This window comes from Peromyscus eremicus, chromosome 2 (genome assembly GCF_949786415.1).
Source record: "Peromyscus eremicus chromosome 2, PerEre_H2_v1, whole genome shotgun sequence".
NCBI lineage: Eukaryota > Metazoa > Chordata > Mammalia > Rodentia > Cricetidae > Peromyscus > Peromyscus eremicus.
The window spans coordinates 130,012,019-130,028,641 of record NC_081417.1 but is presented as its reverse complement, the minus strand read 5'-3'; the positions used below and the strand labels follow the sequence as shown (position 1 = coordinate 130,028,641).

The 16,623-nt window shown below is 45.1% G+C and overlaps 1 protein-coding gene and 1 non-coding gene across 3 annotated transcripts in view; one reads left to right on the top strand and one right to left on the bottom strand.

Moving 5' to 3' along the window:
- The window catches only part of Rnf220 (ring finger protein 220), a 110,550-nt gene extending 103,735 nt beyond the window's left edge, over window positions 1-6,815 (top strand). The window contains exons 6-11 of one of the 2 annotated variants that reach the window (XM_059254829.1): window positions 100-186; window positions 284-339; window positions 474-552; window positions 4,845-4,953; window positions 5,082-5,156; window positions 5,856-6,815. In XM_059254829.1, the coding sequence (XP_059110812.1) occupies window positions 100-186; window positions 284-339; window positions 474-552; window positions 4,845-4,953; window positions 5,082-5,156; window positions 5,856-5,927 (478 nt within the window). In that variant the 3' untranslated portion in view covers window positions 5,928-6,815. Of the gene's footprint in view, window positions 1-99; window positions 340-473; window positions 553-4,844; window positions 4,954-5,081; window positions 5,157-5,855 lie in introns of those variants that run through there. The other variant, XR_009377632.1, reaches the window with a different exon arrangement.
- Window positions 6,816-15,283: 8,468 nt separating this feature from the next.
- LOC131905453 (5S ribosomal RNA) lies at window positions 15,284-15,402 on the bottom strand. The gene has a single exon (XR_009377961.1). It is a non-coding gene; the product is annotated as a 5S ribosomal RNA (ribosomal RNA).
- Between the last annotated feature and the right edge of the window lie 1,221 nt (window positions 15,403-16,623).

Sequence of the window (16,623 nt, the reverse complement as noted above, 5' to 3'; positions counted from 1 at the left end):
GAGCTAGTCTCAGCTTTGGGGGGCATGGGTGCTCCTGAGATTCAGAGCCCTTGTGGCCTACCACAATCTTGGATCTACTGTCCTTGACCACCATGCCAGATACACAGAGGCCGATGTCATCCCTTGCACAGGAGAAGAGCCTGGTGAAGCCAAGGAGAGAGAGGCACTCCGGGGCGCAGTCCTAAAGCAAGTGTGGGCAAAGGCGTGGGCAGTGTCTGTGGAAGGCTCTCTGCAGGCAGGGCTCAGCTGTCCTGACTTGGTTCTTTCTTCTTCCTTCCTCTAGTGGTGGCCCCCCCAGTACCCGCATCACACCCGAGTTCTCTAAATGGGCCAGCGATGGTAAGTCCTGACCCAGATTAGCAGGGCTGAGGTTGGGAGAGGACATCTTTAGATGGTGGTGACTGTCTGAATCCCAAGCCCTCAATTGTGCTGCCTACCTGGCCAGAGTATAAGTTGAACTTTTGTCCCTACAGAGATGCCGTCCACCAGCAATGGTGAAAGCAGCAAGCAGGAGGCCATGCAGAAGACCTGCAAGAACAGTGACATTGAGAAGTAAGTATGGTTGGCTGGGAGAGTGGCCCTTTGCTAGCAGGAAGGTCTGCTGCCAGGGCTTCTGGCCCTCTGGGTATAGCTCAGTCCTGCTGCCCTGGGCACACAGCCGGCAGTGGAGCCCAGCTGGTGCTAAGCGTGACTCTGTGAATTGATCACTGGGCCATGGCCCCGGGAGCCTGGTGGAGAGAGAAGCAGTCCTTCCCTGCCCGCTGTGGCCGCCCCCACCCGTGGAATGTGATGTATGGCCACCCAGCCCAGCCAGTGCACTTGATTCATCTCCAGTTTCTGTTTCTTAATCGGGAGCTAAATTGGTTTCATTTTTCTTGTCCCGGGTGGCGCTCGCCGTAGGTTTTAGGCAGGAGCATTGGGTCTCATCACTTCCAGTAGGAATTTTTGGCCAGAGTTCTCCAGCAGGGGAAAAGGAGATAGATCCATTGTTACTTTACCCGGGGCTGCTGGACAGCGCCACAGGATTTGGTATCAGCTGGCCATCCTGCTGCCTTTTCAGAAGCTGAGAAAGGCCAATACTGGCCTCAGGAGGTGCTATTGTCCAGTCCGGCTGCCTGGAGTGACTGCCATTGGTCATTGCTTATCTCCCTGCACCCACCCCTCCCTCCAGCTGGAGGCTAGGTTGCCTGGGGTTAAAAGGTATCCTCTTCATTCTAGGGCCAGTGTTCCATCTTGCCTCCTGCCAGAAGAGTGGCTTGCAGGCCAGTGCAGGGCTGGGTCGGTGGCCTGGGTCACCTCCCATTTGTTTCCCTCCATTTTGTGTTGTCATAAATTCATTCCAGCCCGTTGTGCTTGATCAGTTTATCTCGGCCGGGGCCGCAAGTGCTGCTGGCATGATGTATGGGCCGCAGCGCAGGGCCCGGCTGCCCATGAATCACCGCAGCTGCTCCGTGTCAGCGCCGGAGCGGGCCATACGGATTCGGTGTAACCAGCTTAGGGAGGGGGGGTGACGTATGGATGTTTATTTAATAATTCTCTCCTACTCCAGCTGAGCAGGGCGGGCGGGGCTGTAAGGGGCGCCTACCCTCGTCTGGAGGGGCTGCTCATAAATCAGAAAGACAAGATCATTAATCAAGGATGGCGCCCAAGGGGGAGGTAGGGGCCAGAGCCAGTGGCCATCCATGAAGGTGCTACCCACCCAAGGCTGGGGGAAGTCAGCATTTCTGTCCCACCTGTGTGAGCACAGACTCCAGTAGGTGGGGCACTCTAGGACAAGGTGGAGACTGATTGCTGCTATCCAGAGATCTCCATTGGGTCTAGATCCACCAGGATTGATGCTCTTCGGCCCCCATGACATCCTAGTTCACAAAGTACAGGTTCCAGCCCGAGGTCCATTTTATATCCAGGGAAGGGGAAGAGCCCATCCATGTTGAGAATTCACTAGCAGTCCAGCTAGGGATGGCACAGAGAGCATTGAGCGAATGCCAGAGAAGAAGCTAGCGGAGTAGGTGCTAAGGAGGGAGAAGTGGGTGAAGACTTGCCCACCAGCACTCAAAGGAGCTGGCAAAAGCTTTTTCACTATCTCTGGGGGCGTGGGGTGGATAATTATGGGCCCATCGTGCCAGCCACTAGGGAGTCACATTCTGTATTGCTGCTGATATCCTAAAAAAATTAGAGATTGAAATCTGTTGTACATTAAATGTTACTCCTACCAGCTAGCTGGGCATGGTAGTACATTCCTGTAATCTCAACACTCCAAAGGCTGAGAAACGAGGACTATGGGTTTGAGGCTAGCCTTAACTACATAGTAAATTTGAGATAGCCTGAGGTATGTAATGAGACACCATCTCAAAAGCATAAAACAATAAACATGTTCCCATGACCGTCCCTCTATTTCCTTCTGACCATTGTGTCCAGTAGTCACAGACCACCTGTAAGTTGTAGTGGTATCTGCTCTGCCCGTGACCTTGGACCATACAGCCCGAAGGAGGCAGTGTTCTCCTTGCCTTCATACATGACACTGACTGATGTTCCAGAGGAACCGGGTTCAATTCCCAGGTGGTCCAGAGTCTAATCTCGCCGGGGACAAAATAAATAAATAAAAGGAGGAAGGGACCATGTGACTCCTCTCCTCCTTTGGGCCTTATAGCCAAGGTCGTGGGCAGAGCAAATACATTACATTAAGTTCTGCACTTTTGTGAACACATTGTCCCCATGCTAGCCGAATGTCCCCCTCACTCCAGAGTACTGTTCGTTCCCCCACCATTACTGTGTGGTCCACCTAAGCCTCCACTACCGCAGTCCAGTCCTGATGGAATGCATCTTGTAAACCTCCCCTGTTGTGTCATACCGCACCTCTACCCCAGCTTGCTCGTGACTTAACCAGTTCCTGCTGTTGGCTGGAGAAGTCTCCTTTCACTTTTGACTGCTTGGTCTTCTTCGTTTCTACCACCTTGGCCTGGGGGACTCCTCTCCTTGTAAGCAGGATGGCCTTGGTCTGCCACAGTCTGGGCAGGCTACCTGGTTTCTTCACATGTGAAATGAACATCTTCTCACAGAGGTTACGGAGGTATAATTATCAGTTCCTCGGTAAAAATACCTGGCAGTTAATAAGTACTTAATAAACTTCAGCTCTTTTGTTTAGTATTGTCATTCCTTAAGGCGTATTCCCGCTGTCATTGTTTCTTCTGCTCCAGGAAGCGTTTCTCTCCTTGAGTGTTCCTTGGTACTGTTGCTTTTCAGAGGGATCGGAGGGGCAGGTGGAGGGAGATCTTTGAGATTATTCTAGCTATTCCTTCTTCTCTGTGCTGCTGGTTTTGTGTTTCAGGAATTGAATCACAGGCTTGAGACTACCTAGAGTAGTTAGGTCCCACATCTCTCTTTTCCCTGGAGGTTGGACTGGCAAATGTTTTCTCATGCTTACATGCCCCAAGTAGGGCTCATCCACTAGTAAACAGTCACTGGGAGATGTCACTTCGCCTTCGGGGAACTCAGGCTTGCTGGGGAGATGACCCCTTTGCTGTGAAGGGGTCAGTACAGAACCTCGGGAGAGCCTCTGGGAGGAGGAAGCATCCCAGAGAAGAGGCCGGGGGAGCGGGGAGACTCTCTGTGAATAGCATAAGGATGTGGCACATGACTGAGGAGAGATGCAGCTAATGCTGACAGAGACCTGAAATGCTGGAAATACAAATGGCTGGACTGGCCTTTAGAATAGAAGTTCTGTCAGGTGCTGGCAGAGGGGCCAGAGGAGAGATTACAGCAGAGAAGCGTTGTTTTTTGTTAGTAAAATGATCCTTAGAAACCTGAAGGATGAGGGGCTGGAGGTATGTCTCAGCTGCTGGGGTGTGAGAAGCCCTGACTGTGTCTCAGCACTCTGGAGGGGCAGGAAGTACCTTTTACTGTGCCCTAACGAAACTTCATATTTTGAATGTTAATTTAAGAAACAGATGGGGGTTGGAGAGAAGGCCCAGCAGTTAAGAGTTCTGGCTACTCTACCAGAGGACTCAGGTTCAGTTCCTACATGGCAGTTCACAACCATCTGTACCTCTAGTTTCAGGGGATCTGATGCCCTCTTCCAGCCTCCACAGGCACAACACCCATGCACATAAAATGAAATTTTTTTCTTTTTTTTTCAAGACAGGGTTTCTCTGTGTAGCCCTGGTTGTCCTGGAACTCACTGTGTAGACCAGGCTGGCCTCAAACTCAGAGATGCAACTGCCTCTGCCTCCCTGAGTGCTGAAATCAAAGGTATGTGCCACCATGCCTGGCCAAAAAAATTTATAAAAATTTTTAATAAATTTAAAGATTTAGTTTTAAATTTTCAAGGTTATCTACTTAGTTATATAGAAAGCTTGAGGCTAGCCTGGGCTACATGAGACTGTTTTGTTTTGTTTTGAGACAAGATCTGTGTAGCCCTGGCTAGCCTAGAACTCCCTTTGTAGACCAGGCTGGCCTCAAACTCGCAGAGGTCTGCCCGCTGCCCACTTCTGCCTCCTAAGTGGTGGAATTAAGGTGTGCACCAACATATCCAGGGTGATTTGTTTTGTTTTGTTTTGTTTTTAAACATAAGGGCCACAGCATAGTGGTGTGTGGTGAGAGTGGGAAGGAGCGGAGATTGCAGAGAAGCTGGGAAGAGGTGAGCGGCTTAGAAAGCTGAGGGTACTTGAAGATGAGTAAAGGTGATGATTGCCAAGGCTCTGGCTTAGCCATTCGTCAGGTAGACATGCCAGGAGTACTGAGTTCAGCTCTGCAGGGAGTAGCTGGCAGGGAGAGATGTTGAGAAGTTCCTTGTGTGAGTCTAGGCCGAGGGCACCACTTTACCCCACTGTCCATTGTCTCTACAGAATCACTGAAGACTCAGCTGTAACTACATTTGAGGCCCTGAAGGCTCGTGTCAGGGAGCTGGAACGGCAGCTATCTCGGGGGGACCGATACAAATGCCTCATCTGCATGGTGAGTGGGAAGGAATCAAGGCATGCTCCTGGTCCAGTGGCCTGTGGGTTGGGGAGGGTCTCGGCTGCATTGGGCTCTCAGAGAGTGAGCTTGCTTCAGTGACTCCTTCTCTGCCACCCCCTCCCTAGGACTCCTACTCGATGCCCCTAACGTCCATCCAGTGTTGGCATGTGCACTGTGAAGAGTGCTGGCTGCGGACCCTGGTGAGGTGGCACACAATGGAGGAGTGGGTGGGCAGCTGTGAGGCACTGTCCAGATGTTCACATCTGGGGCTGCACCTGTTTGGGGGAGTTAAGGAAGAACCTGAGTCAGGGATTCAGCCGCCAGGTTGAATACCTTGTCTGCGCTCTCACTTCGGGCTCATTCAGTCCTCCTCCATGGACTCACTTCACACTCCTCCTTCCCACCCCGAGGCGGCCCCGTATCACGTGTATTGCTGAGACCCCAGATCAGAAAGAGGTTGGTGGTGGGTAAGCCAGACCAGGGCCTCTGCCCCTCCCCCTCCCATTACTAAGCTCCTTCTGCTCCTGCCCTGTTCTTAGCTCAGGAGCAGCCATTAAAATGTCGCCCGGAGACAGCAATAAAAGGCCCGGACGTGGGCTCTGTGTCCTGATCAAAGGCCGCGTGTAATCTCGTTAGGGCCGAGGCAGCCACAGCTGGACCCAGCCTTGTTCTCATTACCGGGGCTCCTGCTGCGGGGCTGGCCAGGCGGTTTGATCCTGGCGTCTCCCCAACACAGGAGCATGTCTGCCTGCTCAGAGGCAGCCCATGCCTTCCTAGGCTGGCTGACAAGAATGAGGTCCCAGCATACTGGTGCAGACATGGCTGCAGGCCCAGTGCTCCTGGGCACGAACACAGGTCTCCTGTGTCTAACCAAGCCCTCCCCTCTCCTCTCTCCACAGGGTGCCAAGAAGCTCTGCCCTCAGTGCAACACCATCACAGCGCCTGGAGACCTGCGGAGGATCTACTTGTGAGCTAGCCATCCTGGCAGGCCTTGCCTCGAGCAGCCCCACCTGCCCCAGCCTCTGTGACAGTGAACCCCTTTCCCTTTGTACATAATTGCACACAGGTTCCCCGTGTACATACATGCACATACACACCCAAACACACCTATAGGACTCTGGAGCCAGAGTGGAGCAGCCCTGCCTGCTTGCTCCTTCTGAACTTGAGGACCATGCCTCTCTTGGCGATTTCCAGTGTGGGGCAGGAAGGTAGGGATGGGGAGTAGCGGGGCAAGGCTCCTGAGATCCGTCCCCTGGACTGACTGACGGACATGCAAACACCAGACTGAAGCACATGTAATATAGACTGTATGTTTACAATGTTGTGTATAAACGGGACATTTTTGCCCTCCACCGCCTCCCCTTTGGTTGTATGATTTTTTTTAATGACTCTTGGAAGCAGTGCCCCCTTCAGGGCTGGCTGGGGGCTCGGCCCATCCACCTCTTAAGGTGCCTGTCTGCCTTTCCCTCTCCCATGGCATCCCTTCCCCTTCCCTTTCCATGTGCTCGGTGTTCAGTGGTGTATATTTCTTCTCCCAGACATGGGCCATGTGCCCCAAGGGATATGATCCTCTCCTTAGTCTTAGCTCATGGGGCTCATTTTGAGGAGCTGGGGGTAGGGTGGACAGTGGGACCGAGCAGAAACAGAGGCTGCAGTCAGGCTGGCTGAGGGTGCCTGGCTGCCCAGCCTGCTGTTGAGAGCAACTCCTGGGAGTAGAATGGTGCTCCCAGGGAAGTGCTGTCTCCCTTGCCCTCCCGTGGGCCCTGTGGTGTGATGCTGTGTCTGTATATTCTATACAAAGGTACTTGTCCTTTCCCTTTGTAAACTACATTTGACATGGATTAAACCAGTATAAACCAGCTGCCGTCTGTGTGTGAAAGGGGCTGATGGGAAGGTGGTGACTGAGGCCGTTAGGAGGGTCATTCTCTGCAGCTTTATGCTGGGGTGTGAAGCCATGCAGGGATGGTGGGGGCACCCTGGAGCATCCCAGCAGGTGTGTGGGGGTGGGGCTGGGGAATCTGGCCTCCCAGCTATTGATAGGCAGGGGCTCTAGGTTAATTCCTTATCGATGGAGCATCGTCAGCTCATTAATCACAAAAGAGGTCAGAGCTTGGGGTACAGAGTGGGGGATAGAAGCTCTAGTCCCCAACCTAGGGGAGAAGCAGCTACAGACGAGGGAAACGGGCCTGGGTCTCTGGCCCCTTTCAGTCACCTAAAATGTGCCCTGGATCACCTGCTGAGCTTCCCGGTGCCCTGTAGCCTGGTGTAATTCCTGCCTAGATCCGTGTAAAGAACTGTTTGGCTGCCGGGACTGCCAGTGGGGCTCCTTGGTAGTCGGCTCCGCTGTCCCCTACCGCCAGTGGAGAACTGGCCACCCTCCAGGCAGGCGTTCAGAGGTATAGGTAAGCCCTTACCACAGGAATGTCTTGAGGAAAAGGTGGTTGCTCGGACTCAAAGGCCAGGATCCAAACTCCTTGACACGTTTTCACAGTGAGGGCCACCTCCCACCTCCTCAAATCCTTGCCTTAGATTCCCACTTCTGGGGTGCCCACAGTACTACACAAATCAGGTCCTGTTGGCAGCTCCTGCCTCCCTTTGTACCCAGCAAAGGAGATAAGACCTCCTTGTTGGAACTCAGCAAAGGCCCTTCATGGCCCTCATGCTCTGTGCCTGGTGGCACCAAATATCTTGAGCAGAGCTGCTAGGGCTTGAAATCAAGACTGCATGGCTTCCACTGTGAAGTGAAGCCTTGATGGTGCCCGGGAAAAGGTAACCTGCTTCAGTGGTCCGTTCTGGGCAGCCAGATCACATCTACTCTCCCTTTCCCTGCCTTGGACTCAGTGGGTCCTTGGCAGCTGCTTACCCCACCCCGGGAGCCAGGTACTCTAATACGGAGGGCACATAGAACATAGTGCAGGCGGTCACCAAAGCAGCATGCCCTAAGCTGTCTCATGGCACAGGCAATACTGCCACCTGTTGGCCATGGCTAGGAATGCACCCACATCTCCAACGAATCAGAAAAGTAGCTGAGAACCAGAGGTTTGATGGTCTGCAAATAGAGTTGGCTGCTGGAGACTTAGGGTCCATCGCTCAGAGAATATCAGGAGTCTCCTCCCACCCACAGGTTTTAAACTGCTTGCCAAACTTTGAAATCCCTTCTCTGAAACCCAAGTCCCTTGATCACAGAGAGTTCATTCAATCTATAAATATTTATTGAATACCTAACTTACCTGTGTACCAGAATTGTGCAGCCATGACTTGTAGCATAGAAGATGGTACAGCTTATGGTCCAGCCATCTTCCCTGCGGGAGGGTACTCAATGGGAGCATCTTTTAGGAAACGATGGTGTTATTTTAGCCTGAATCCCGAACCCTGGTTCTGGCCTCCTAGACACAGCCTATTGAGCATAGCGGCCTTTCTGCTCTCTACATAGTCTTCCTCTTAAATACATAGCCATCAAATACCTCTGTTGTTCAAATCTTAAATGGCCTTATAATAATTTAAAAAAAAAAGGTACCAGATATTGGGGTGAAAGCTGAAAGATTAGAGAAGCAGAGCAAGCCACAGCCAACCTCACCTCGCCAATCCTGTTTCCATGAATCCTCAGACTGAAAACCTCTGAGTCCTCACCCAAAAGGCCTCAGCCAAAATAGGCCTTTAGTTCCTATCTCCTCACGACTTATATATCTTTCTCCACCCAGACATCACTTCCTGGGAATAAAGGCATGTGTGCTTTCTGGTACTGGGATTAAAGGTGTGTGCCACCACTGCCTGGCTCTGTTTTCTCTCCTAGACTGAGTCAATCCAGGGGGCCTTGAACTCCCAGAGATCCAGATGGCTCTCTGCCTCCTGAGTGCTAGGATTAAAGATGTGTGCCACCACTGCCTGACCTCTATGTTTAATCTAGTGGCTGGCTCTGTCCTCTAATCCTCAGGCAAGCTTTATTAGGGTACACAATATAGCACTACATTTCTCCTTTTTATTTTTGTCTAAAATAATAAAAGGTTATAACTAATATAAGAAAAACTATAGACAATAAGTATACATAATACATACAGTCAAGAATTATATTAACAATGTGCAATCCATTAACATTTGACAGATTCAGAGAAAATACTCCATTATTTATCCTATTTTGGTGAGTCCAAAATGTTGTACCTAATTCACATTCTATCCTAACTTTTTTTTTTTTTTTTTTTTTTTTGAGACAGAGTTTCTCTGTGTAGCTTTGGAGCCTGTCTTGGAACTCACTTTGTAGACCAGGCTGGCCTTGAACTCCGAGATTCACCTGGCTCTGCCTCCCGAGTGCTGGGATTAAAGGCATGCACCACCACCAACCAGCTCTATCCTAACTTGTATTACCAACCAAAAACTATCTTTTGATGTCTTTCAAGCTTACACACTTTACACCTCTGTAGTGAGTTTCTTTTCTGAATTTGTTAACAAGGAAAACTATAATTATCTAATCTTCAACTCCCTCAGAGACCCAAGAAGGAAATATATCACTTAAGTAAGCAGGAAGTACAAACAAGTAACTTCCAAAAACTGTGAGAAATGACAGAAACAGCTGGCTGCCTGGACAGTTACCCAAGGTTCCTCTGCAATGTTGAGGCATCCATCTTCTGCCTACAGGCCTAGCATATCTGACAGACTTATCTGTGAAGCAGGATTTTCTGAAGGGCCTTCCTACCTTATCTTGGCAGGTTCGACAGTCCTTTCTTTTGTGTCCTGCTTGTCCATTTGGACAGTAGCATACTGTCAGCAGTTGAGGGAAGGGCACTTTCTTGTGCAGTGGTTAACTTGCCACAAAGAAAGTAAACTCCATATGGAGTTTCTTCGATGCCCATCATCTTCCCTTAAGTAGATTGGTGTTTCAAGGAGCAGACATGTCTCATAGTCATAAAAAAGAATCTATGTTTTTAAAATATCTTAAATGCCATATTCTGTAGCTCTCTGAAGTGTTTGAAGATGACCTGTATATCTAAAATACATCTGCTAAATGGTTGGTAATAACTTTCAAGGACTAGAAAATTGCATTACATTGTTAAATGAGCTGTATAGGTACAATACCTTGAACAAGATTAGAAACGTATGTACAGTATGTTCTAACAAAAATAATCTCAAATTTGTATCAATATACAAAATTTGTATACAATATACAAAAATCTGATCCAATGTAAAATATTTAAAACTAGTAGCTGCTTTTTAAACATAGATTTAATAATCTACCAATTTATCCATATTCTCTCTTTTTTCTTTTCAGAGTAGATTCAATAATCTGCTCTTTATCCATCATTTCTATATCTTTTTTTTTCAGAGTAGATTCAATAATCTACCTCTTATCTATAGCCTTTTTTTTCTTTTTACTTTTTCTTCAAATAAGAACCCTGAATCTGCCGGGCGGTGGTGGCGCACGCCTTTAATCCCAGCACTCGGGAGGCAGAGCCAGGCGGATCTCTGTGAGTTCGAGGCCAGCCTGGGCTACCAAGTGAGTCTCAGGAAAGGTGCAAAGCTACACAGAGAAACCCTGTCTCGAAAAACCAAAAAAAAAAAAAAAAAAGAACCCTGAATCTAATCTCCTTTGGATTTTTTTCTTGACCATTATCAATTAACAACTTGTAATCAACCATCCTAAACAATGACGATTATTTATAACTCATTTAATAACCAAAAACCACCCACTCCACCTCTTGGGGATGTGGGCGTCATGTTCTTAAAATCACTTTCTGCTGATTGGCGGTGCTGTTAATCTTATGGGGACACAAAGAAAATTTAGGATTATGATCAAGTCCTCATTGGAGTAGTCTACAAGGTTGTATCGTCTCAGCTAGCCATCTCAATATTGTCCTGAGCAGTTTGTAGTCCAAAGCTGATCTTTGGGTGGTGTTTGTCAACTTAATGGTATTATCATGGTCCTGATGGAATTGTTGTTGTGGGGTCCCATCATCTTTTTGGAGACTTCAAAGTCACTGTTAGGCGTAGTCATGGTTCACTGCAGAAAACTGATAGAGACTCAAGCCCAAAATCATGTACAGGAAGCTAGATGAAGCCTTTTTTCTAGAATTAGTACTGTATATGACCATTAATATCATGACAAAAGTTTAATATATATTAATATTATAAATATTGATCTAAATTCATACCTTAAGAAAAGTTTTAACGAGTCAAAATAAAACCAAAGGATCGTGAGATTAATAGCAATAGGATAGTCCCTTAATTTTGGTTTTTCTTCTGTCTCATATGAGGTCTGACATGATACAGAGATTTTGCATTTTCTTTTAACAAGCATGCTTGGGTTTAGAGAAGTAGAGAGCCACATTCCAACTCCAAAGCCAGCTTTAATTTTTAATTAAACTGGGACTACATGAAGACCATTTGCATTATGTGTCTGTAGAGAACAGCAGAAATAAACATTTAGGAAGACTTATGAAATTTTATCCTGTTAGATATGTGATATACCAATAGGCCAATTTACTCTTTTTCTTGGGACATTTTTTTCTGGATGATTTGTCCTTTTTCATCAGATGTCTCATTTGTCCAGTGTTCTTCAGATTCCTTAGCCTTCATTCTCCTGAAACATAAAAACAAAACCCTTCCCCAACCCTAACTTTGGGGAGTTTCTCTTTTGCCAAGTTATATCATATCTAATGAAAAGCATTTGTTAGTGGTATAAGTTAGTTTAAATTGGATGGTCATGTTGGTTGATGAACTATCACCTCTTCTAATTAAGAGGTCCCTCTTGTTCAAATCAAACCTTTATCAATTTTGATGGTATCCATAGCTTTTCTTCTCCCGTGGAAACAAAAGCAAAACCTCATCCCCAATGTAACACATATTCTGGTTTCCATTCTGAGGTCGGCACATCTTTAAAGTATACAGGCTGATCTAATTCTGTAGTTTTTTTTCTGTCATCCAATGTCTCTCTGCAGCTGTTGTTCCTTTCTCATTAGCACTGAGAAAATTCAAAGTTAATAAAGCATTATGTAATCTATTTCTTGGGTTTTTTGTTACCCCTGTTTATTTAGCATATCCTTTAGAGTTCGATTTGATCTTTCTATGACTGCTTGGCCTGTGGAATTGTGTGGTATACCTGTAATGTGCTTTATATTGTAATAAGCAAAAAAACTGTTTCATTTTACCAGAGACATATGCTGGAGCATTGTTAGTTTTAATTTATACAGGTATACCCATGATGGCCATAACTTCTAGCAAATGCATGATTACAGAATCAGCCTTTTTGGAACTCAGAGCAGTTGCCCATTGAAATTCTGAATAAGTATCAATGGTGTGGTGTACATATTTCAATTTTCCAAATTCTACAAAATGAAACACATCCATCTGCCAGATTTCATTCCTTTGAGTACCCTTTGGGTTATATCCTGCTGGCAGTGGAGTTTGATTGTATAAAGAACAAGTAGGACATTTCCTCATAAGTTCCTTGGCTTGTTGCCAGGTTATGGAAAAATCCTTTTTAAAACCCCTACTATTGACATGATGTTTTTAATGAAATTCTGAGGCCTCCAGCACATTTCCTATCAATAGTTGATCAATCTCATCATTACCTTGTGCTAGAGGGCCTGGCAGACCCATATGGGACCAGATGTAAGTTATATATAAGGGATGATTCCTATTCCTGATTATTTCTTGTAACTGAATAAATAACAAAGTTAATTCTGACTCATCAGGGATAAATCCAGCAGTTTCAATGTGTAATACCACTCTTTCAGAATACTGAGAGTCAGTAACTATGTTGAGAGTTTCCAAAAAATTCATTAATACCATCAGAATGGCATATAATTCCTACTTTTGGACAGAATTATAAGGACTTTGAACCACTTTACTTACATTTTCTGATTTGTAACCTGCCTTTCCTTTTTGGTTTGCATCTGTATAAAATGTAGGGGCTCCAGATATTGGTGTTTCCCATACAATGTGAGTCAGGATCCAGTTAGCTCTCTTTATAAGTTGAATTCTATTGCTTTTGGGATATTTGTTGTTAATCTCTCCCAAAAAATTACTGCAAGCTTTTTGCCAAGGTTAACTTTCTTCCCATAATTTGTAAATTTCATCATTAGTTAAAGGCACTACAATTTCTGCTGGATGGCCAGGCGGTGGTGGTGCACACCTTTAATCCCAGCATTCGGGAGGCAGAGCCAGGTGGATCTCTGTGAGTTTGAGGCCAGACTGGGCTGCAGAGTGAGTTCCAAGAAAGGTGCAAAGCTACACAGAGAAATCCTGTCTCAAAAGACAAAAAAGAAAGAAAGAAAGAAAAGAAAAAGAAAAAGAAAAAAGAAATATCCATTCCAATATAGTATCTTCCCTCTGCATTAAAATTCCTGTAGGAGAATGCTTAGAGGGTAAAATAACCAAAATGTAATCAGGCTTTGGATACAAATGATCCACATATGCATCCCGTATTTTCTTTTCCACCAGAGCCAATTCTCTCTCAGCTTCAGCTGATAATTCTCTTGGACTATTTAAGTCCTTGTCACCCTCTAAGGTTTTGAACAAATTACTCAGTTCATCATTTTTTACCCCAATAGTGGTCCATAGATTGGAAATGTATCCTAATAATCTTTTAAAGTCATTAAGAGTCCATAATTGATCTCTCCTAATTTGCACCTTTTGAGGTCTAATTTTTTGTAGAACTATTTTATATCCTAAATAATTAATAGAATTTCCTCTTTGTATCTTTTCAGGAGCAATTTATAATCCCCAACAAGGCAAAATTTTCTTTACTTCTTCAAACACTCTAAAGTATCTACATTTGAATCAGCTAGTAAAATGTCATCCATGTAATGGTAAACTGTAGATTAAGGACATTGTTTACATATTACTTCCAATGGCTGTCATACAAAATATTGGCCCAGGGTTGGACTATTTAACATTCCCTGTGGGAGAACCTTCCATTGATATCTCTTAACAGGCTAAGAAGTATTACAAGTAGGCACCATGAAGGCAAATTTTTCTCTGTCTTCTTCTTGTAAGAGTATTGAGAAGAAACAGTCTTTTAAATCAATAACTATAAGAGGCCATACTTTAGATAACAGAGTAGGCAAAGGAATTCCAGACTGTAGAGAGCCCATTGGCTGAATTACCTTTTTAATAGCTCTTAGGTCTGTTACCATTCTCCATTTACCAGATTTCTTTTTTATAACAAATACAGGAGAATTCCAAGGGCTGACTGATTCTTCAATATGCTGAGCACTTAACTGCTCTCATACCAGCTGTTCTAAGACCTGCAGTTTCTCTGTTGTTAAAGGCCATTGCTGAACCCATACAGGCTTGTCTGTTAACCATTTTAAAGGTAGGGCTGTTGGTGTCTTTGAAAGATCAGTAGCTGTTGTGCCCTGTTCTTGTACAATCTGGATGGTTGGTGACTGTTCTTTATAATATCTTCTAACATTTTTCTCAGAAGCATATGCTAGTTTGTTTCTGAGATTGGAGGAATGTTAATCTGGGTATTCCATTGTTGTAACAAATTATGGCCCCATAGATTCATAGTTATATTAGCCACATATGGCTTTAATTTTCCCCTCTGTCCTTCTGGCCGTATACATTTGACCCATCTCATGCTCTGTTTCACTTGAGATGTTCCAATCCCTAAAAGCTGAACATTTACCTCCTGAAGAGTCAATTTGGATGCCAAGATTCTGGTGCAATTATTGTTACATCTGCACCTGTGTCTACAAGACCTTCAATGAGAATATCATTCATATTTTTAATTTTGGTCTTTGTTCATTTATAGAAGTTTGCCAAAAAAATCGCTTTATGGTTTCTCCAAAATTTTTTGTTCTCTCTTCTATAGCTGTTCTATCACTCAGAGTAGTATGGTTTTTACAATAGGCAGTAAGTTCTTTAATTGCTCTGGGAAGAAGTTTCTTCCAGGGTGACAGGAAAGGACTGAACTGAATTTGTCTTAGGAGCCTGTGAGAGGCCCCTCATAGACAAGGATTACCTTGTCTGTCTCTTGTTGCTCTACATTCGTTAGTCCAATGTTTACCTTTGCCTTACCTTCTGCATAATCCAGAAGGGAGGGACATTCTGTTGGAATTATTCCTTGAAAAAATTTTGTTTCTAGGACCACCCTGTTTACAATCCCTTTTTAGGTGACCTTGTTTACTGCAATTGAAACACCTGACATTACTATTTTTCTTCAAACCTCTGGAAATCACCTCTCCTATCCAAGCATCATCATGGTCATGAGATTCAAAATCAATTGTATCTCAGATCCATTCCTCCAATGGTGCTGATCTTGCCTTTAATGGCCTAATTACCCTTTTGCATTGTGCATTAGCATTTTTTTTTATTTTTTTTATTTATTGTAAGCCTACAGCACCCGGTATTCCCAGGCGGTCTCCCATCCAAGTACTAACCAGGCCCGACCCTGCTTAGCTTCCGAGATCAGACGAGATCGGGCACGTTCAGGGTAGTATGGCCGTAGACTGCATTAGCATTTTCAAAAGCCAGAGATTCAATTATTATCTGTCTAGCTTCTGAATTTGATATCATTCTATTTACTGCTGAAATCAGTCTTTGTAAGAAATCAGTGAAGGTTTCTTTTGTGCCCTGTATAACTTTATTAAATGACTCAATTTTCTTTCCTACTTCTTCCGTTCTGTCCCAAGCATTCAAAGCTGCCATGCAGCATAAAATTAGGGTGTGGTCATCATATAAAGATTGTCTTTGTATATCAGCATAATCACCTTCTCCAAGAAGTTGATCTTGGGAAATTTCAAGACCTCTAGCCCTACTCCATTGTTCAATGGTCTTAGCCTCATCTTTCCAACCAAGTCTTCCATTGTAACTGTGGACCAGCCTCTAAGACGGCAGTAACCAAATCTCTCCAGTCTTGAGGGATAATTCTATTACAAGTTTAACATCTGCTTCACGAAAGATGAGTGGATGCCATATGAGACTATTGCTTCTTTGAATCTTTTCAAATCTAACATTTGCACAAGAGTCCAGTCAGCTCTTACACAGCCTTGAGGATATTTCTCACTCGGTAGTTCCTGTAAGGTTACTAGATAGATTAAGGTTGCTATTTGAAAGCCTTAGGCTGTTTCTTTGTAACCTTATAATGCAATGTTGAGACTGGTTCTCCTTTAAATTCTTCTGTCTGGATCTGAATATATCTATGATCTGTTTTAACAAGTTTTTCTAAAATTTTTATCTTGGCACTCATATTAACCAATTTTTTAATGATAAAAAATGATCAAATAATATTTATAATTGACATTATATCTATTCCATCAACATTAATTATCCTCTCATTTAATTGTTCCATTTTCAGACCATTTAATATATAATCAAACAGACACCAAATGCCTTCCATTGTAAAAATGTTTCCCATTTTTTAATATGGGAAAAAATTTAACTAATTTCTCCCTTTAAGAAATCTTAATTGACTCTGACAATAATTCAGAAAACAGTGTGGCAGCAGCCTGAGGACAGGGCCCAGAGAAAGCCAAAGGGAAGAAACTAGAGAGCCTGCTGTTTGTACAGGGGAGCGTGCAAAAGCAGCTAATTCCAGTGTGTTTGGAGCCTGAGTCTGGGGAGTTTGCTGCAGAGAGGCTGCAACAGAAACTTAGCCAGCAGGGGAGGGACTCTTGCCCAGGTAGGGTAGAGATTCCGGCCACCTGTAGCTCCGGCCTGAGCCACAGGCAA